This window comes from Clinocottus analis, unplaced genomic scaffold (genome assembly GCF_023055335.1).
Source record: "Clinocottus analis isolate CAN_PGR_092001 unplaced genomic scaffold, fCliAna1.0.p SCAF_11, whole genome shotgun sequence".
NCBI lineage: Eukaryota > Metazoa > Chordata > Actinopteri > Perciformes > Cottidae > Clinocottus > Clinocottus analis.
The window spans coordinates 16,751,586-16,773,833 of record NW_027175832.1 but is presented as its reverse complement, the minus strand read 5'-3'; the positions used below and the strand labels follow the sequence as shown (position 1 = coordinate 16,773,833).

Genomic DNA, 22,248 nt, shown 5'->3' with positions numbered 1-22,248 from the left:
TCCCGACTCGCTGTGCTCTTTACTCCACTGCGAATGTGTGAGGAAGAGAAAAGACACTGGTCCCACTGGATTCAACTTGAAAACAATCTTTTATGTCCAAAGTGCCTGATGTACTTCTGATGGATCTGTTTGTGTGTGTCTGTCTGGCTCCCTGCAGTTAATCATGGGCCTGGGCACCCAGGGGGCAGAAAAGAAGAGTGCAGCATCCATCGCCTGCTTCCTGGCAGCTAACGGCGCGGACTTGACCATTCGTAACAAGAAGGGCCAGTCCCCTCTAGACCTGTGTCCAGACCCCAGCCTGTGCAAGGCTCTGGCCAAGTGCCACAAAGAGAAAAGCAGGTAAACATCTCTTGAAGGAATAGTTTGACATTTTAGGAAATATACCTATTTGCTTTCCTGCCAGGAGTTAGATGGGAAGATCAATACCACTCTCATGTCTGTCCGTTAAATATGAAGCCGGAGTCAGAAGACAGTTGGCTTAGCTAAGTGATAACTGGGAACCGGGGGGGAAAGAACTCACTTCTCTTGTTGTATTATTATGTATATTGTATGAATGTAATGCAACGCCTAGACTGTAGGTAAAACGGAGGTGGGAAAATTGTCAATTTGTGGATGTACGGTGGTTTACTTTTCATGCGTCATTTTTTGGAGGGGGGGGGGATTAATGAGGCTTTCATCAGACTATGTCTGCTCTTATCAGAACAAGCAGACCTCAATTTTGTGACCCATTTTATTTATTTAGTTTCACTTTTATGTGGTCAAATAAAAAGTAACTGTGCAATCAAACTGCCATCACAATGCTTTAAATAGGAAGAAAACGGTGTTACACACAGCAATGTGTTTGGTAGTTTTAATAAATTCAGATTTATTAAGTAAACGTCTCAGGAAAATCATCAATAACCTTATATATTTTCGTTTTATTTGTGCATTATCCTCCGTCTCTTTCCTCTGTCAGCCTCCCTCACTTGTAACCTCTTCTGCTCTGACACGTTGTGATTTTATTCTTGATATTTCAGTGGCCAGGTGGGCGGCACCCGCAGTCCGTCTCTGAACAGCAACATTGAGTCTCTGGATGAGTGTATGGTGTGTTCAGACTTGAAGCGAGACACTCTGTTCGGGCCCTGCGGACACATCGCCACATGCTCCCTATGCTCGCCTCGTGTTAAGAAGTGTCTAATCTGCAAGGACCAAGTCCAGTCTAGAACTAAGGTACCAGAAGCAGTGCCACTCTCTCTGCTACCCGGAAATAGCAACGCCACGAGGAGAGGCTGCTTTTATTCGGTTCTGTTGTCTGATTTGTCCCCTCCCCAGATAGAGGAGTGCGTAGTCTGCTCTGACAAAAAGGCAGCCGTTTTGTTCCAGCCCTGTGGCCACATGTGCGCTTGTGAGAGTAAGTTCCACCGTGGCATCTTTCTGAATTAAAGAAAAACCCACAAAAGACTTTGCATTTAATCTGACCAACATTTATTCTGTTGTCTCCAGACTGTGCCAGCCTCATGAAGAAGTGCGTACAGTGTCGGGCTGTAGTTGAACGCCGCACCCCCTTTGTACTTTGCTGTGGAGGGAAAGGTATGGAGGATGAGGCCGCTGATGATGATGATGATGATGATGATGATGATGATGATGATGACCTTAGTGAGTGAATCTTCCACACGTTCCCTTTTAATTCCCTTTTATTTTCCTTTTTCCTTTCTTTTCTAGTTTCCACTTCTTTTTTTATATCTGCTTTAGCCTGTTTTATATTTTGCGTTGTTGCTGCCTTGCTTATGCATTTTCCTTTTTTTGTTTGCACCATTGATACATTGTTGTTGTTGCTTTTTTTCATCCTAGTCGACGTGTAGAAATGTACAACTTAAGTCAGGCGATTGAATTAGTTAATCTCGCGTTCCAAACTCTTTTAAACTTCTCAATCTGGCATGTTTTAATCGTTCCAATCATTTTGATCATTTTATTTTTTCTAGCTTCCATTTAGATACTGGCTGAAATGGACAGTGGCTTCACAAGTGCTTGGCTGCCTTGTCTGAAAGTCGCCCCAACTAGATCATCCAAAGAGAGCAGATTTTGTGTGTCAGATCATAATCTTTTTATAAGTAGAATCTCAGAAGCCATTTCTAAATTGAGTTTTGCTGACCCGCACTGAGTAATACAATTATGTCCTCATATACAGACAACCTGATTTCCTTATTCATGTTTCTGTGGTCTCCTAAAGTTTGCATCAAATGGATGAAATTATTTCTAAGTGTATGCTAAACTACCTGTAGCAATAATAATATATATGCAAATTTATACCAACACGGTAGTGAAAAATAACTAAGAACTTTCACTTTTGGAATGATGAAATACGTAAAATATAACACCCGACAAGCAGGATTTTCAGTCATGAGTCATCAGTTTTACCCCAAATTGTGATTCAATGCAGTGTGTAAATATATTTATTTTTTTGGTTGCATTCACAATCCATCTTCTTGTCTCCAAGTTGAACACAGTTTTTTATTGCCCATAACCTTCTTTTAGTGGTGCATCTCACCAGTGGTTATTCCTGTCGTGTTTTGTTTGAGTTAAAAGGGAAACTGTTGTAAGTTCACTAACTTCATGTTTACCCCTGTGTTGATTTTTTTTTTTTTTTACACGTGTCAGCTTGTTGGAAGGCAAATATTTCTTGCAGTCATTACCAGACGTGCAAAACGTGAATGCAGACCCAAACACTCATACACTCATGCAAGGGGCAGCATTGATTGTTTATCTCCTCTCCCTCCATCCCAGTAACACTGACCGTCGACGTCTGGTACAAAAGCAAATCTAATGCACGAAATTCATCCGTCGCTGTGATTATTTTGACTCCCTCTGACATAATGTATAACTTCTAACTGTGAGTAAAAGCATTAGACTCATGCTTCACATTGGCTGACGGCAAAAAAAGGAGAGAGAATAACTTGCCGCTATGCATTTTAACTATATATTCTTCATAGAAGAGGCTCTATTTCCCCTTTCTTTCCCAGCTTGCTGGCTTTTTCTTCAAATTATTTCTCTAAACCTCCCTTAGAGGCTTGTAGTGAGTAGTTTTAGTCCCCCGGCCAGCTGTTGAGCTGGCAAGGACGGCTCCCACTATAACAATGTGACTGGTTATTCCCAGCAGGGAGCTCTAACACTATGGCAGGGGGATCGCAGGATCTTCTCCAGCCCAACAATCTGGCACTAAGTTGGTGTAAGTATACCTCTATGATCCCCTCCCTTATCAGACTCTTTTCTTAAAGAGCTCCCCCAGTGCTGCCCTGGCCCCTCTCCCCTTCCCTTGAACCCCTCCCTTTCTTTTTCAGTGACACACACACACACACACACACACATACACACACACAAAACGATATATTTCTTCATACAGTCTATGGCGGATGTTTGCCAGCTAATTTGTTGAGTGCTCAGATGATATATTTCATGTAGTTTTCAAGCTGGTATCTCATGGCACTCATTCATCCTGTGGCTCCTACAATGCCTCTGATGTTTTGTCCTGTGTCAGTTTATAATTTAGATAATTACAAAGGATGCATTTCTGAAGCCATTTAAAAAATGAATGCAATACCAACACTGACTGCTAGAGGCCAATATATTTAAATTCAGAGCACATATGTTGTGATACATGCTTGTTTGTAAAACACGTTTTTAATTGAATCTAGCTCTCGGATGGTTTCAGAAATGTTGGCATGGCTGCATTTCAGTTTTGCCGGCCATATAATTTACACAATATAGAGGTGAAGTTTGATTTGGCCGCTGGCACAACCTCTTAATTTGTTTAGTCTCTCTGCTGGTAACTGAATTCCCTTTTTTCCCTCAATATGGCTGTGTTGTTGCGTCCAAACAGCCAGTGGAAACATCCCAGCTTTGCAGAGAGACAAGGACAACATCAATGTCAACGCTGATGTACAGAAGCTACAGCAACAGCTGCAGGACATCAAGGAGCAAGTAAGTCCAAACTGTCGATAGTGGAAGTCGGTAGGTGTGGTACTCTCACTTTTTCGCAGTTAATGACTAATATTTCCAATATTGATGTGTTTTCGTAATTTATGTATTTATTCTTTAGACCAGAAAAGCAGAAAATAGTAAAAAAAAATGATAATAATCCTCACATTTGAGACGCTTGAGCCCTGAAAGCCACAGCATTTTTCTTGATACATCATTTAAATGATGCAATGTAATAATAAAAAAAACAGCGCTTGCCCCTGCCTCATTACCACCACTGAGATGCCCTTGAGCAAGGCCCTTAACCCCAACTGCTCCTTCTGCTTAGTGTCCAGCAGATCAGGCTTTGGTTGTACTGGACAGCAGTGATCTTTCTGGAAAAGAGAGCATTGCTTTCAGTGAAACTTCCTCCTGAATAACTAACGATGAAAAGATGCGGCTGCGTTAGAAACAGCTGCGTTAACGAGCAGCAAAACCTTGCAGGACGCTCGAGGCTCAATCGTTTCTGCCAAACAAATGTTTTATCGTAATGTGGCTGAGATGGACACACCCTGTTTTGACACCAAGCAGGTGTGACGTGTGAACTCCATAAGAAAGAACAAAATCAAACAGGCTGATGTTGAATGTCGTGTGCTTGACAGTTGAAATGACTTTCTCACAACCAAACATGAACTGTGATTGCAGACTATGTGTCCGGTGTGTCTGGACCGGCTGAAGAACATGATCTTCATGTGCGGCCACGGCACCTGCCAGCTGTGTGGGGACCGAATGAGCGAGTGCCCCATCTGCCGCAAGGCTATCGAGCGCCGCATCCTCCTTTACTAGATCCCGCCCACCCACCTGCACTTCTGACACCCACCCCAACCCTCACAGACTTTCTCTTCTCTTAAAGCCCTCACCGAACGCTCCCGCAAAGCCACAATCACACCAGCTGCTGCTGCTGCTGCTGCCGCCGCTGCTGCTCACCATCCCCAACAGCACCCGAGTCAGCCAGCCAAGGGCGTTCTCACATGTCTTATTCGACACAACCAGTGCTCTCTTAAAGCTTTGTGGTCAGATGGAAGGTCTGTTACAAAACAAGGAAAAAATATGAATTGACTTTTATCAGTTTTGCTGTTCTGTTTGTGTGTTCTAATTGCGGCAAGAAAAAACTTGCATCACACGCGTCGCCTTTTTTTTCTCATTTTTCTCTCTTGCCTTTCTTCTCCCGCCATCATGTTCTCACCCTCTTCTCTGTGTGATTCTCTGTTTTTACTTGATATGTGCAAGTTCTTTTCTCTGCGTGAGTCCACCACGGTGGCTCCTTTTGGCCTCCGCGGTCCTGGATGTGAACTTTTAGGGGCGCTCACTTCTGGAGTTCATCCCAAGAACAGCTCCCTCGCAAACTCAGAACCGAAGAGGAGGCGACGAAGAGGTCGACCCCCGTTGCTCCAATGATGTAAAATTCTCACGCATCTGTCGCGGTCGATGCCGGCTGCAGTCGAGTTTTATTGTATTTGTAAATCTTTATGCACGTGTATTGGTATCGGAAGCTCCAGGTGTGGATTTTAAGTACTTATTTTTTTCCGCGACAGAATGGCAAGTTTGTGACACATCACTGTTTTGCACCACTTAAAGGTTCCGTGAGTGTTTTAGCGTCATGTCGGTGTTCAGCTCGGCTGTTGTGACACTCTGCGTGCCGACTGTCCTCGCAGTTGAAGACCAGTCGTTGGCAGTTTTGCACTAGAAAAAGCCGAGTCAGGGTAAACGCTCTTTCCTGCACTGACTTTGGAGGTCCGCTTCGACTCGGTTGGGAACACACGGATGGAGTTGTAGTAACTGTCAGGCGGCGGCGGCGCAACACCCCTCAAGGCGGCAAATTCCTCAGCCGCCACGTAGCGATTGAAGACGAACACGTACACTGATCCGGCTTCTGTCCAGTGATCAGCAAACTTGTTGTACCCGTTTGTCGTACACACAAACCTACACGATGCAAACACCTCTGGAACAAAAGTATCTTGTCACAACTTGATGTTTAAACTGTTGAGACTTGGTGGTATTGTCTGACAAAAAATGTACATTTCAATGAGCAGTGCTAATTTACCATTGACATCGCTGTGCCATTTGCTTCCAAAAATCTACTTGTGAAATAACTTGTATGAGGATAAGGTGCTCTATAACTTGTATTACTTTTTTTTGTTTTTATTTAAGTGTATTTCCTTTTTCTCAAAATCGACATTTATTTGAGCTAGAGAGTACAATCTATTAGAACACTAAGATGAAATGTAGAATAAATTATTTTGTATTGCCGCCCAAAAAATAGGATTCATAGGTAACACTGCCTTCCTAATATGTAGCCTCAAATTCTGTCTAACATTCTGCTTTGATATTAATGTTGAGATACGTTTGTGATGTTTTTCCGTTTGCTTTCCGTTGGCAACAGCTTTCTAGCAATCATCAGTAGAAGCATTTTTCTTTTCTTCTCTAAAATAGATCTGTAAACCTACACTTGTTCATTTGTGAAACAGAAAAAAAAGACATTTTGTTGTCAAAAGTGTCAAGTATGTTTTCATCAGTGTTTTATTTGGGAGGAAAGCTAATGATTTTATAAAGACAGAACTGCCTTACCTGTTTAAAAAGGCAGTTGCCCACGTGGAGACTCAGCAAGGAGGCGAGCTCGCTCCTCTATGTGGGAATTTGCATCCGCATCAGAGCATTTTTTTTTTTCCCTTACTGTTTTTTCGACTGAAAGCAACTTTTTTGAGTACGGTTTTGATTCTTTTCATTGATCATGATAACACTTAAAGCTAGAAGCACTAATACGCTTTATGGTAGTGTTGTCTTGTTATGGTTGTTCTGGAGAAGAAAAAAAAAGAAGCCTATTTTGTACTTTATTTTCAAATACCTGTAACTGTCCTGTTGGAAATGTATCGGTAGTATTTTTCTTTGGCATGAATGTTTGACATATGCAGTACGACATGTTTCATGGAAACCGTTCAGTCTGTATTGCTAATAAGTGCTTTTAAAACAACCATATAGCTGAAATAAAGTTCTACATGAACCACAGGACATTACAAGTGCTGCTTGTTTATCTAACGTCGACCGCTTGGTTCACTGGTTCGTGTTTTTATTTTGTTTCTCAAGTTGAGCTGCGATGTACTCGGCCTCCCTCTCGTGAGCGGAGCATTAGCATGTAGTTGCTTTTCTCCTGCTGTGCAGCGTCTGCCTCACAGAGGAGACAGGCAGGCAGAGGAGTGGAGGTGTGAGCTAATTGAAAATGCTAACACCTAATAATGACTCAGCACCAGTGTGTGATAGGTCAGCTATGCTAATCACAGGGAGAAAAGAGCCCTCTGGAGAGATGAGAGGGACCCAAACGGAGTGATGCATCTCCTCCGGTGAGCGCCTCGCACTGAGGAATTATGACCAAAGGCCATTTATGTTCTAGCTCATTGACTAGTCCATTCATAACCTGGACATCTCTGGGCTCGGCTCACATGCAGCAGCAGTATGCAGCCGCTGCAGCAGCAGCAGCTCATAACAAAGGCATTCATCATGCTGTCACCTTCTCACTCCGTCAGTGTTCACTGACGGTAAGGGAGGCTCTGACACCTTTTTTTTTTTTTTTTTTAATACCCTCTCAGATCTCTTGGACTTGGCTTGAGGCCCAGGCGGTTGGTTGTCATCTCTGTGGCGCTTTGTGATTTCACACTCAAGTACTTGTCTTTTAAAACGACGGGCCTTCACCTGGGTTACCTATTACGCTGTTAGACAGCGACGTGAATGGCAGCCGCTGCTGCCCTCTTTGTCACCGTTTCCTGCATGGAGAATAAACGGTCTCCGTCCATAAGTATGTGGACACACACAATGTTCAGCTTCACACAATGCCTCCGTGAGAGGAGACTTCTTTTTTTTTTTTTTGTGGCGGTTTGATTTGTTGATAACCACATTTGACCAATGCTCGTTAGGACCACAGGGCTTCTTTAATTATGCAAATTATGTATGTTTTATTGTTTAAGATGTATCTGTTTTTGTGAAGATGACTACTTAATGCTTCGCACATCGCCTGCAGGGACAGTGGTGCTGTGGCTTGGTCGGAGTGCTACTCCGCAGTGCAGTGATGTATCCAAGTTATTACTTTATCCATGACCGAAAAGTATGGCTGCAACTAAAGCTTCTCATCATCGATTCATCTGCTGCTGAATTTCTTGAACAATCGATGTCACAAAATGTCACACCTGACAATTTTCCCCAAATCCAAGGTGACCTCTTCTCAACGTCTGGTCCAAAACACAAATACATCCCATTTGCAACAGAGAAAAGCAAGAAACCCTCGCATCGGATCACGCTGAACCTGGAGAAAGTTTTGTTTTTCTTGCTCAATAAATTATAATGTATTAATATGCTGATAGTGTTAATTGATTTCAGCTGAGTAGTTTTGGGGATCGAGCCCCACTGATGGAAATCCTGCATCCTGGTTCCAAAACGCCGTGATGAACTGCATATTAAATGCCCAGAGGTTTGCGTGCCTCTATCCTTTTGTCCATCCTCTGAACGACAGACCATGAGAATCAACTTCAAGCTGAACAGAGACACTCAGGGGGCAGATGTCCATCACTCCGTCCCGCCCCGCCATGCCGGCTGACCGTCGGGGTGTTGGAGACGCCACTATCTCTCCCTCCTGGCCGCGGCCTGATCCTGGGGAGGATCCCCAACCGCCGCGCCTGCTTGAAGGCCTTCGTGTTTGCTGACCAGACTGCAGGGGTTGTTACTCCCACACCAGGGGAGGTGGGAGGAGGAGGGGGGGTGGGAGGGGTCGGCTAATCCACCGGCCGCCCCGCGGAGTGTAAGTGATGGCGGCTCACCACTGCGGGCTTCACCGAGCAGCAGATAGAGATGAACTGGACCCCCTGGAGGGACGAACGGGCAGGCCATGATCAGGAAAATGACGGTGACCGTGCTTTTAGTCTCTGCTGTGATCGCTGAGAAGGGTCAGTGACATCCATCTGCTGGTGGAGTCTGCATGAGTCCCCCCCCCTCACCCCACCCCCCCTCGATGCTTTGCCCTTGGCGGCGGTTCTGAACTTCTGACCCGACAGAAATGAACACACTCGTGCCACATTTACTGCGAAACGAGGCCCTGCCAACAGGGGTCTGACGCGTGCAGGTTTCAGAGCGCATCACAAGGTGGCAGTACATCCAATGGCTAAAGCCTGTGGCTCGCACTCCCGCCACACATGCGTTCATATGTGTGGTGCGGAGGACGACGAGGCAACCAAATGAACAATAAGTCACGCTTGACTCGTTCCATTGTCGGTGTGACGGCTGGTTACACGCAGCATCATTCGTCTAGAGGTCGTTCTCCAGCTGTTTCAGAGCAGTCGGCTCACTTCGAAACAGGCTTGGGGATCCTCACCCGCGGCAGCAGAAACGGCAGCTTAAATCTCCCCTCGCGTCTTGATTCAGAACTTGAACTTAACACGCTGTGGTCACAGGTGTGCTCTGATCCGGTTTCCAGCGGCAAACTAAAGCCCGGAAATGAGAAGCGACTATCATGCGGCGTCAATCTGTGAAAACAGACAAGTTTAAGCGTGATGAACCGGAGAAGCTTTTCTTTCTTTCTTTCCTGATTTCACTGCATTGATTTCTGAAGTCTCAGTGGAGGATTGTGTTCACGTCTGACTTTCCACCCACCGAAAAGAGGGCAAAGTTATTAGATTTAATCAAAACATTGTCTTCATTAGACAGCTTTTCTCTCTCAATGTCAGTGTTTCTCCCGTTTTAAAACCTACACCTGCAGAAATCAATGGACTGCACAGATGAAGAAAAGGGGAGAAATACTTCTTTCTGGCTATTTTGGCCACTTGGGCTTTCCTTCCATGTTGGAAGGAATCGATCGCTGGCTGTCTTAAGGTCCTCTCTTTCTCCCTCATGTCATCCAGTTCAGAAGTCTGGTTGAATTTATTGTCTCAGTTTATGGTCGAGCTGAGCAAAGTGCAATCTGGCTGTCTGGGCTCTCCGGGAAGGGAAGGGCCGAAAGATTTGTGTGCGTCACTTTTCGGGACCAATTTTTTTATTTTTTTTTAACTTCTAATAGGGGTCATTAGTTAAACTGAGGGCATAAACGGGTTTAGTTCCAACTGCTGCTTCATTTATAGTGATAATATAGTTCAGCTTGTATAAATCGCGGTTCCAGTTATCGCCAAACCAATTAGTTTCAGTCACTTGTCGTCCCCAATTGTGATACAATCCCACGTGTGTGTGTGTGTCTGTCGGGTGGCTCGGTGTACCTGGAAGCAGCAGCCCCACCTCCACAGTAAAGCCATAAACTCCTACACATCTCTCCTCAACAACATATAGGCCTCGACGTGCTGATTGCTTTATTGATATTGATCAGGGCAAAGTGTCAAACCAGTCGTCCATCTCTCTCTCTCTCTCTCTCTCTCTCTCTCTCTCTCTCTCTCTCTCTCTCTCTCTCTCTCTCTCTCTCTCTCTCTCTCTCTCTGTCTCAGTGGTGGTAATTGTTATTTATGCATGCAGAGGTAGAAGGTTAACACAAACAATAATCGGTGAAGTCCTACAAAATCCTGAAAAGTAAAATGAGTAAGAAATAACTTTGCGAAACATCTTGTATGTCATCTACTCTTGTAATTTTTTTTTCTTTTTTTCTTTTTTAAAACAATTGCGTTTTTTTTTTTTTTTTACATTTTGTCTTATACAAACCTTAACGTGCAGGTAGGCTGACACACACAATACAAATGATTTCCGGCTCTGTTTCAGGACGAATTGCTTGAATTGTAAACACGTTGCCGGGCATCATCGCAGTTAATTTACCTCCTCTTTCAGCTTTGAAGACAAGTTTTAAGTTGTCAAAATCACTCATTTTGACAACGTGAAACTTGGCTTTCAACATCCCCAAACCAGATACTCTGTGGCTTTTGACCTGCTGCTCGTAGCCACAGTCCGTGCTGTCCTTATCATCCCAGCCCGATTGGAGGCTGGAGCCTGCAAGCCACATTTACAGTGCAAATGTTATCGTTCCAATGACACTTTAAACAGTCTTTATCAATATATAGTCATTCAAGGTTTATGAGCTTTGATAAAAATGCCACTAGCCATGCAAAGCCGTTACGTGGGGCTACGGGGCGCATATGCAGATTGTTAATTACTGTTTTCTGTGAATTATCTGAAACTTTGAATGCTCAACAGGTAAAATCAACAACTCTGCGTGTCAAGAGGACAAAGTGGCCCGAGTGCAAAAGAGATTGATTTCCTCCTCAGGAAGAGCAGCCTAAGGGCAAACTACAGTGTGAGTTTGGCAGAACCTTATCATCCTATTATCTTTAAAAACAGTGGGTTATCATAATTGCTTACTTAATAATTCTATAAAACTGTGGAGGTGCAACCTTTGCCTGGGTAGTAAACTGTAGAGTGCGTTTGATGCTGAGATTAAAAAGATTCCTGACGGGGTTAGAAATGCTGCAACTTATTCATTTTTATAAGGGAGATTACAAACACAAACACAGTGTCCAGTAAAATGCTTTCAAATGCGTGAATAGATCATGAATAACGGGATTATTTTACACAGAAAGCAGACGTAGTACAAGAAGTGTATCAATCCAATGTTTTATTTCTTTCTTTAAATAAAACAACACTATAACTATTAGTATTGTCCTGTCAAACCAGAGCAACTAGTCAATTATTCAAATAATGAAGCAATAGTGGCACTGCGGCTCTCTTTAGATGCACTTAATTTCACACCTCGGCAAGTATGTAGAACAATGGGGTAGACATACTTAATCAACAAGTGCAAACCTCCTCACATTTAACTCTCAACTAAGCAAACACGCTGGTGTTGATGACACTGTTCTCCTGCATGGTGCCAGGTGAGGATTTCTAAGCAAGGTTAGCTTTGGGATCAGTGTTTAAGCCGCATGCGAGTAGCAAACTCAACAGTTTGTAATCCTTGTGAACTCGGATCGAGACAACAAGGAAACTCCCCGAGCCAGAGTTAACTCGATTCCCCTGAGTAATCGTTTTTTTTTTTGTGGTTGAAATTTGTGTTTCTTACAATTTCTTGTACTACTGAATAGAAAGAGGGGGTTCTATGGAGACGGCAAACGCTACAAAGACACGTTGTATAACAAAACAAGCGCCCATCTGACAGGTGCTCGCCTCCGCCGAGCAGGCAGTAACCTTGGAGGGAGTAGACAGGAATGTTGCAGCCCTATCTGAGCTCAGAGGAAAATACTGACTGCAAAGGCCTTTTTTTTTTTGTTGTTCGGAAAGAAAAATCAATATTCCAGAGTCCATCACACAGGCAGGCATTTTCATGTCCTTTTTTTTTTCTCCAGGTGGGTTCCAGCTATGTGAAACAGGCTCAGAGTGACCCCTGAAAAAAAAAAATAGTTAATGCCTAACTTCTTTATCTTTGTTTTACAGCCAAGGGTTGTACCTCCAAATCAATACATGATACACAAATATCCCAGGGCTCCGTGTTCTAGACAGAGAGCGATGACGAGAGCTTGAGAGTCAGCCAGCTTCACACCACCTGGCAGGGAGGAAGGTTTTCTTTTCTTTTTTTTAAGGCCAGGAGCTTGGGCAAGAGTCAATGTAGAGAGAGGGAGGCTAGCTTTTATACTTCTGTGGGATGAAAATGCAAGAATTGATCAACACGTTCAACTCGTGTTTTGACAGTTTGAAGCTTGTACCTGGATAATGTCGGAAAAAGACAACGTGAAGAGAAGAGTCTGACATTTTGGGAACTTTGCTTAATCACTTTCTCACTGAGACGAGGAGACTGATGCGGATACGGTTAGCTTAGCATAAGCTCGTAGACTGGAGATTGTGTCGGCCTCTAGCTTGCATTCTATCTAATGGCCATCAGGGGGCGACTTCTCCGGTCACAAAAAGAAGTCTAATTTTAGAGAAATACACACTTGATTTATTACCTCAGTAAAATAAAGTACAGTATGACTACAGTATGATAATCATTTACGAAATGATGGTCCCACTTAGAGTAAAATAAACGAAAAAGCAAGACATGCTTTAGGACGTGGCTAACTTATGACTTATGTTTTTCACCGTGTATTTTCAGATCATAGAAATGTAATTGTAACCTTTTTAGTCGCCTAAAAATGTCGTATTCAGCGTTCGGTTGTGCTTAGCTCCACCTTCTCGTGTCACTTCTCCTTGCCAAAAACCAAGATGGCGATGGGCAAAATGCCGAACTCAAGATTTTCAGAGCCGCAGTCAAAAACCAGTCGATAAGCTTCTTAAATCGAATGTCGTATTCAGTGAGCTTTAGAGGAAGCTGCCGCAGTCAGTTTTATTTTGTTTGTGTTTATTCATTTTACAATTGGCTAATTCTTGCTTTGTGTCTGAATCAAGAGACTAATACGGATGTTTCACTGGTTGCACCCCGACTGTTCATGTTGAAGGTCTCAGCATGCAGCCTGGGAATGCAGCATCTGGACCTTGATAGCAGGCCGGTGGACTTTCCACGCTGTTATTCCAAACACCTTTTGAACGGCCAGCAGGAACTCGCTTGATGTTTACAGCAAGCGCCCAGCGAGCTCGAAGTTTTCTCTCCTCTCCGCGTCTCCGCTGGACGAGATAGTTGATATCTGTCACTGCCTGGCACTCTGTCCCCGCAGACCTTGTAGCAAATCAACAGGGCAGCTCCCAGACAGATAAAATGCCACAACAGAGTTTCAGCGGTCTAAAGCGGGTTCCAATTCCCAACCAGTGTTATGGTAAGAGAAAGGAGCATCCACTCAGGGAGCATAGACAACCCCCACGCCCCCACCCCTCTCCTCTGATAGTAGCCGGTAATCTCTGAGGTCGACATGTCAGTCAGGTCCTGGAGACAGATGACGTGAGGCCCCTGATAGGCTGTCTCCAACGCAGGAGACGCCAGCCGGCCGCACAGGGCTGCTGGGACAGAGAGCAGGACCCGAGGCGACGGACGGATGGCGGGGGCCGACGGGAGGGGGGGGGGGGGGGGGCAGGAAAGATGGAGACAAGGTGGGTCAGGGAGGTGGTGTGGCAGAGGAATGCCAAGGCGGAGAGGGTCACGGGGAAGGTCTCCTGATGAGCAGAGAGACAGTTCTCTGCTGGAGATCGTTGCGTGGCTGACAAAGTTTACTTAACACCAACCCCTGTGAGCTCAGGTCAGCGGGGGGAGGAGACCCCGTTCGCCTCCACATTCAGTTTGTTGATCTGGAGAACAGTGAGGAGGTAGAATGGGTCTTTTTTTGGGGGGGGGGAGAGGGAGGAGGGGTTCACAACATCCGCCGTTTACATATTGTTTTTTATCCAGATTGGATTTCCCGACAACATTTAAAACAAATGCATTGCTTTGCTGCAGCTGACTTTCAAATCCCAGATGTCGGAGTTTCCCACAGTAAAATCCACCAACAAGGAAGTGTTTTTAAAAACTAGCCAGCTTTCTCACAGTTTAGCCTCACAGTGTAACTCAAAAAATAGAAACTGCGATGGATTAACTGTTTCAAGATTCTCTGCAAGTTGGTTTTATACAACTCTCTCTCTCTTATATATATATATATATATATATATATATATATATATATATATATATATATATATATATATATATATATATACAGCAGCCAAAACTTTGCCTTGAAATGACCACTAAATAATGCCACCGAAGCTTTTCTGCATTACTAAATTGAATATTATAAAAGTTTCAGCCTGGAAGGAAAAGAAAATGAAAATGTTCAGATTTTTTCTTTTAGCCCTTGAAGGCAACAGTTGTCCTGTCATCATCTGGCTGTGAACACGGTTTGACCTCACTCTTTACAAGGCCAACCAGCCAGACTGTTTACCTGAATGTCTACCTTATGATACTTACTTACTTAATACTTAACAAAAAAATCCCATGAAAAGACCAACAACAGCAGCGTTGTAGTTTCACTACTATTGATTCATTTAATAAAGATGTAAAAGAAGAGGCTAAATATTGTGGGGGGGGAAAAAAGGTCTTATTTAAATGATTATCTCATTATCCTTTCACAATTCAGTTTTGGGCTTTTCTATAAAACATCTAAAAAAGGACTTTAGTTAGTGATCTCCCGTACAAACATCTTCTGTGTAGTTGGTCTGTGCATCTGACATTTTCCTCCTTCCACGAGGTCCCCGTCTTGGCCCTGCCTCAGGTACGCTAAATGTAACACAAATTCCACATTTGTCCACTTTGTTTCACCTTTTTTTTTGGCTCTGTGCGCCGAAACAGAGATCTCGTGTCAGTAGGCAACTGACAAGGGCTATCAGTATTGCTTTAATATGTCAACAAATCCAGAGTAATCTTGAATGAGTAGCGATAGTCATTTGTTTAATGTAAAGATGTTATCAATTTTTACAAGCTGGCCGTGTTGGCTCACTTCCCCTCCATTCTTTAATCAGAGTAAGTCTTCACTTCAGCCCGAGCGCAGCAGACAGTATCCCTGCATGGCAGCTACTGCCCATGACTCCTATTAGATTACAGAGGAGATTTATCGAACCGGCTTCCGCTTCCCAGATAGGACAGTGACAACACTTATCTCCAGATATTCCCTTATCAAAAAACAATTTAGTGGGAGAACCCGACATTAGCCCAGATTTTTTTACACCGCCGGGCCGAGTGCTCCAGCTTAGCCTCCTCAGTACAAGGGTCTGTTTGCACTGTGCACACACATCTGCCCGGGCGGAGAAGCATCAACATTGCCTTAGTGCTCTCTTGATGTCACTGCCATTACGTTCGCATCAGGCTCTTGGACTTTGAGACTTGATCAATTCTGGAAGTACAGGTGTGTGTGTGTGTGTGTGTCTGTATGTATGCACCGGTGCTGTGTGTGTGTGTGTGTGTGTGCATGCGGTCGACCCAGCAGCAGGGATGGGCCGAGCAGGCCGCACTTAGCAGCTGGTGAGAGAGGTCACCACGGGAGATGGAGCCGGCAGGTCACCATGAGGTTATCCTGACCTGCAGCTTGATTTTATGCTGCTTCTATTTATCAAGAACCGAGGGAGGCACGTGTTTCTGTGTTGTAGTTTTTTTTTTTGCACGTGTGTGTGTGTGTGTGATAGAAAGCGATGGATAATTTTGCAGCAGCTCCTCCGATTTTGGACAGAGGTGTTTGACAAATATTCATTTTTGTGTAGGAAGCCAGAAGGCCGTCTGGGGGAGTCGGGCAGACAGATAGCGCTCACTCCTGTTACTATGACCCTGAGATTATTGCTGGAAGAGAAGTGAAGAGAGGAGAGAAGAACTCAGCAACACAGTTGTACGGAGCATGCCAAGGCTTTATGGCGCTAATAACAAAATTTGACCTCCAATAATTGACCCTGTCGTGCAATTATTTTTTCTTCTTTTTGGAGGAGCCCCCCCCCCCGCCCTTCCAAAACACCTGTTGGCATGTCAGATGAGATGATTCATGTAAAGCTGATGTGCCCAACAAGCATTCAGACTATTTGTTCTTTCCATGGATGATGCCTGTAAAAGGGGCTGCAGGTGCTTGGGCCAGGGGCACAGCCTCTCGGGGCCACGTTAACTATTAACGCAGCCATATAACACTGTTACTGATTACTGCCTCTCGCTCTCGAGGCTCCCGCTGACCCGAGTCCCAGGTAGGAATCCCTCTAGGTGTGTATTTGCATGCTCTCACGGTGTGGCTTTTTACACAACGGCCTTCGCCATGACTGGTGTTGGAAAGCAACCTCCTCCCCCCCCCCCCCTAGTCATAATTCTTCCTTATTCCTCTTCCTCTCCCTCCCTTTATTCCACCCCTCCTTGCTCCCTTCCCTCCCACGCACACTTGTTCACGCTGCTCGGCACTCTCTTCCCCACTGAATCTTTTCAACGACCTTCACGACGACCTTTATCCTTTCGGGCCATAAAACGCAGGGACGTAAATATGTCTTGTGCAAAGTTAAGAGGAGCCATGTTGGTAGTGCCCTGAGTACTTTACTGTGGGGGCAAAAGTCTAAGGCGTACGGGACGCTGATGAATGACTCACCGCACATGTACAGCACGACACGCCGCCGGGCGATGAGGAAATGTCAAGGTGTTGTGCTGCAATGCCAACGCACTTTGTGATAAGAGACTTATGTGACTTTAAGTTGTAATGCTTCCATCATAGTGCAGGGAGATAAAGACTCTTGTTTAGAAATAGTTTTCCTGTCAAATGAAAACGTCATTACAGGTCTGTAATGAGGCGGATTGATTTTAAAACCGGCCGGTGCACTTTGTCCGTTAGCCGCGTTTGTCGTTGGCCGCCACGCGCTTCCAATTGTTCCTCGCTTTGAGAGGACACCGAGGGGAACTTGTGTGTCTTTGAGGAAATACGTCAACATTTGGTGGAAGGCACTGGTTCCCTTTCTTGTCTCGAGTTGGACGAGAGTAGATACCGATCTGTTGGCCGAGCGTTGAGTTGACAGTGAGACTCAGGAGGACATGAGTCTACTTTGGCAAGAGATTGGATGCGGCATAAATCAGCTGAAGCGCTCTCTTTACTTCAGAAATGTGTCCACGACACCCCCACAGCTCAATAACTAACTAACTTGTGCGTTATCTCGTTTGTTTAATCAGCAGGGAGTTACGTTTATAAGTCCTTAGAGCCTGTAACTCCCCGAAAAATAATTATATTCAACATCCCAGTGTGTGTGTACCCGTAAGATGCGTCTTGGTAATATTAGAAAGTCTTGAAAGGTTAATTTTGAAACATTAGAGTGAGTCCAGGCTCTTTCCTTTCTTCCAGTATTTATGCTAAGCTAAGCTAATTGACAACTAGACATGGGAGATGTGGACTATCGACCTTTCGCATTGAATTCTCAGCGAGAAGGCCGTTCAGAGTTTCCTTCATAACAATCTGTTCTTGTGTCAACAAAATATTATTCGCAGCTGCAATCAACTTTGAAGAAAGAGTCGACTCCTTTTTCTTAGTCCAGATCAACAGGAACCCTAATTCTGGAAAGAGATATCGCTGTAAAAAAACAAACTTTAACGGCCACTTTTTAATATCGTTAGCCCCACAAATTGAATTCATCTCCGTTAATCTGGATTGGAGGCCGAATAATCGAAATCTTGCAGCATGAGTACAAAGCAGTGTAAAGCGTGGTCATGGTCATCTGTACAGCGCTTCCACACACTTTATTTCACAGCGCACACTCAGTCCCACTGCTGCTGCTGCCGTCCGTGACCACAGCTCCATCCTCGCCTTGAGTCACCCGTCATTATCATGTTATGTTAATCGCGTTTCATGGTTAATATCAGCGGGTCCCGACCTCAGACCTCAGCGACGTCTGCCTGCCTGCCTGCGGCATATTGAGGCTATAAAGGCCGCGTTCTAGCAGATCTGTAAACACGGGGCTTAGTGGAGCCTAAGCACCTATGCTGCTGTTTGGCGTCTATCAAAACAAACCACACACACTGGCCGGGGTTTGTCTTTGTGTCAACCGGCCGGGGTCAAACCAGACGACGTCTCCTTTTTGAAGTGTGTCTTTTAGTTTTTAAAGACAGTTCGTGAGTTCATAAAAGTATCGACCGACAACGTCCGCGCTGCAGGTGCACCACGCAGTCCACACATATTGATGTTGTGCTTGTGGCCGCAGCGTTCCTGTGAAAAAGCCGGCAATGTGGACGTGACTTTGACACTGAACGGAAGTCAGGCCAACGGCAAGTTAGCTCCGCCATGTCTCTGGCCTCTTTTGTTGAGGCACAATGAAGGTTTCAACTGTACGTGCTGCAGATCGCACTGATACGGCCTCCTCCTTTCTATTTATTTTAAAATAGTCCAATGGCAACGCCGCGTTTTTAATTTCGCCGAAATATTCACACAAGGAGGTTCTGCATTGGAAACCCATCAGTTACAGTAAAGTCGAAGGGTTTGTGACACATTGCTTTTCGACTAAGCCGCGTGTTTTTTCCGCCGACGGGGACAAAAAAACAGTCCCAGGTATTATACTCCCACCATGGGCAAACATGCAAACACAGCGAGCCACTGCTCCGCTTGGTACTGTACACACCGTCAGAGAGGGCACAAAGGAAGGCGCGTGATCGGTGTGTTTGACAGCGATCTGATAAAACCATAATTGGAGCATGTAGAATGCATATGTTTTTCAGTCAAACAAAAGCCCCGGTCACGCCATAGAAACTGCCGCTCAATGTTTTCATTGTCTGGCAACTGACTAAAGTGAAGGAGAGGGCGACAGAAACCTCCAAGTCCGTCTGAGAGTGTGTTTAATGTGTGCGGAAGGGGAGCTGTGCGAGTGCGTGTTTGTCTGCGTGTGTGCTGAGTGCGAGAGGCGAGGTTGCGCGGTCATGGAAGGACAAGCGCGCCGCAGAGGCGGCCATGTCTGGTGGCGCTCCAGACTCCTTTGAGTGAAGCTCAAATCTTATCAGATCTCCCAGGGCTTATTTGTTCTTCAGACTGAAAAAGCTATAGACACATTTGAACCCATTTTCGCCGGGATAGAAAGTTTAAATGTAACGTCAAGGCCAAACGTTGGGGCTTTCTACTTGGAGATATAGTTTCTTTGAAATGTTGTTTAGCGCGTTGCTGCTATTTCTGCGTGCGTTCAGAAGGTCAGTCCACGACCCAAAACGTAGTTTCTCACCTCTCGTGGTTTCTAGCCATGCATGTGCAGATAGTTTGGGTTTTATTTGCCGAGGGGATTTACGAGTTGCAGAGGGAATAGTTTTTAGAAGCGACTTCCTCCCAACTGTTGATGGTGGTCTCGGTGAATTAATCACATTTAAGAGGAGACGCCGGCAAAGACATTGTTTTTTTTCTCCACTGGACAGTTTTGAGACTTGTGCTATTTTGTCTTCTTTCATACTAGTGGAAAATAAATATCCAAAATACACATTCAGGTGTGTGTAGGTCTGTCTTTTTGTGTAGATAGCTCCCCAAAACACCAAAAGCTAGCATTGTTTCTCATTTGCATATTTAGAAAAAGAAAACATGTAACAGAAAATAGAAACAATTAACTAGGGAAGTGTTTACTATACAAATAATTTAGATAATATTTTTTTATGGCTGTTGAGTGTATTTTCTGATTTTAGGAGGGATACAAAAAAATATTTAAAAATGACTTCTGGAAAAGCCGTTGACTCTAATATACAAAATGAAAGAGCCTTTTGCTCTCCTTGCCTGATGACGCTATAGCGGCTACATGCTATGCTCTTATCTGAAAGCGGACAAATGGGCAGCGTCGGCCTAAAGATCAGAGACGGCGGCTTGTGAGCGGAGAGTCGTCGGTTCTGGGTGTCGCTGGGTTCTCCGCTCCCTCATTACCACCACTGAGGAGCCTTCGAGCAAGGCCCCCGAACCCCAACGGCTCCGGTGGCCAGCCGATCAGACAGTGGTTGTACTGGGCAGCTTACTGAGATCAGGGCGTTCCTTGAAGAAAAAAAAGAGAGCATTGCTCCAAGTGAAACTTCTCTCTGAATAAATATAGGTGGGGGAAAAAAGATGACAGGAAACAGAGGCGCGAGACATTTACATGTATTCAAAATACGTAGGTGGTTCCAGGGTACACAAGGCTGCAGGTTCATGAAGAATCCCATGACTTTTCTTTTAAAAATAGATAGAAAACGATGCGTTATTATTAACCTATTATAATAATTTCTGTGTAAACAGTATTAAGGAGGACGTTAGGCCTGGTTTAGAACAAATGGGCCTTTTACACAGCAGACTTGGTGTCTTGTCATAGCAAGAGAAGCCCAGGTGTTACTACTAACACCAACAATGGCTCCGTTGTATTCAATGAAATTCACAACACCAGGACCCTGAACCCGAAGCATTACATTGAATTATGTTCACCGTGCGCTTCCTACAGGTGACAAGTCAGAGGCAGAAAAAAGGGATCAACATCCAAAGTTGACACCTATATTGGGCCCCCAATTTAGACTCCAACAATTGGTGATTGTTTCCGTTGCACTGTACACTCCTCTCTTATCTTCCTAACAAGCAGCTGAGACTCCTCAGACCTTGAAAGCATGAGTAGGCCTGCAAGGTCTGCCAGCTGCTATATACATAATCCACCACAGTGCCAGGACCAAGTATCCAACCTTTCATACCCTCGCCTCCACTTCCACCATCACTACGACTGCCACCACCGCCCACTCACCTCCAATGCTCTCGGTTTTGCTATCAGTGACGTCACCTCTGCCCAAGGCTGTTTTCTCTGTAGCTGGAGCTCCAAACAGCTGATTCAGAGAAAGTCACAAAGTGTACTAGAGACTTGACCTTCTCTCCTGAGACAAAACACATAGAGAGGGCCTGGCTCCACAGGATGGAGGCGTTAGTGTGGAAACAATAACACGGCCTCTGGATCTGCACGAGAGATGAGGCTCGGTTTTCCAGAGACAGAAAGACTGGCGGCCGGGCGTCTGTGGGTATAGATGAAACTCATGCGCCCACACCCGATCGCCTCTTTGATCCCAAATCATTTGCGGCGTGGTGGATTCCAACCTCGTCCTGCTCGAGAGGATGAATGCGTCTGCGAGATGTCGGAAACTGAATTTGCCCTTCTGGATTTGTTAGATTTGAATTGTGTCTCGGAGGCCTGAAGAAGTAAAACAGGGAAAAACTGAAGAGAAACACAAGATTAGAGTTATGAAAACAGAACTAGTTCGGAGAAAAATGCGTATTTACTTTCTTGTTAGGAGTTAGATGCTAAATATTATGCTACAGCTTGCTGCCGGATATCTTAAATAGCACAAAAAACTGGAAAAAGGGAAACAGTTAGCTTGGCTCTGTCCAAATGTTAAAAAAATATGCCAAACAGCCCACAGCTCACTGATTAGCATGGTGTATCACATATAACACATGGTGGATCACAGGTGTTTAATCTGTACAGAGACGGGCTGGCTGTTTCCTCTGCCTTCTGAGTTAGTGTTAAGCTAAAGCTAACCGGCTGCTAGCTGTTGCTTCACGTTCAACGTACAGACAGGGGAGGGGTTTTCTCATGTAACTCCTGTAGTTAAGCATATTTCTCAAAATGTGAAAGTTTTAAAATGATCTCGGACTCACTTTGGGACCCAACCCGCAGGTTTGGGACCAGAAGTAGTTTTATAAAATCCATTGATTTTCAAACACCAAAGATTTTGAACTGAAATAAATCAAAAGCATTGTTTGCCTTAAAGTGACATACATTCAATCTGTATCTCTTTTTGCACTATTAATCTTTGTAATGAAGCATATCTACGTCCAACTTAAATTAAACTTGGATCTTTTAGTTTGTCACAGTGTCGATTTCTCCTTTTTCATATTCTATGCAGCTCTGGCCCGACATGTTGCTCTCTTAGTCATT

General features: G+C 44.6%; 1 protein-coding gene across 6 annotated transcripts in view; it reads left to right on the top strand.

Moving 5' to 3' along the window:
* Window positions 1–7,129, top strand: part of mib1 (MIB E3 ubiquitin protein ligase 1) — a 49,854-nt gene extending 42,725 nt beyond the window's left edge. Inside the window, exons 16-22 of one of the 6 annotated variants that reach the window (XM_068603321.1) lie at window positions 158–339; window positions 1,017–1,209; window positions 1,312–1,390; window positions 1,483–1,569; window positions 3,137–3,205; window positions 3,857–3,957; window positions 4,639–7,129. In XM_068603321.1, coding sequence (XP_068459422.1) covers window positions 158–339; window positions 1,017–1,209; window positions 1,312–1,390; window positions 1,483–1,569; window positions 3,137–3,205; window positions 3,857–3,957; window positions 4,639–4,779 — 852 coding nt within the window. In that variant the 3' untranslated portion in view covers window positions 4,780–7,129. Of the gene's footprint in view, window positions 1–157; window positions 340–1,016; window positions 1,210–1,311; window positions 1,391–1,482; window positions 1,636–3,133; window positions 3,206–3,856; window positions 3,958–4,638 lie in introns of all 6 variants that reach the window. The other 5 variants (XM_068603313.1, XM_068603304.1, XM_068603295.1 and 2 more) reach the window with 5 other exon arrangements.
* Window positions 7,130–22,248: the final 15,119 nt, after the last annotated feature.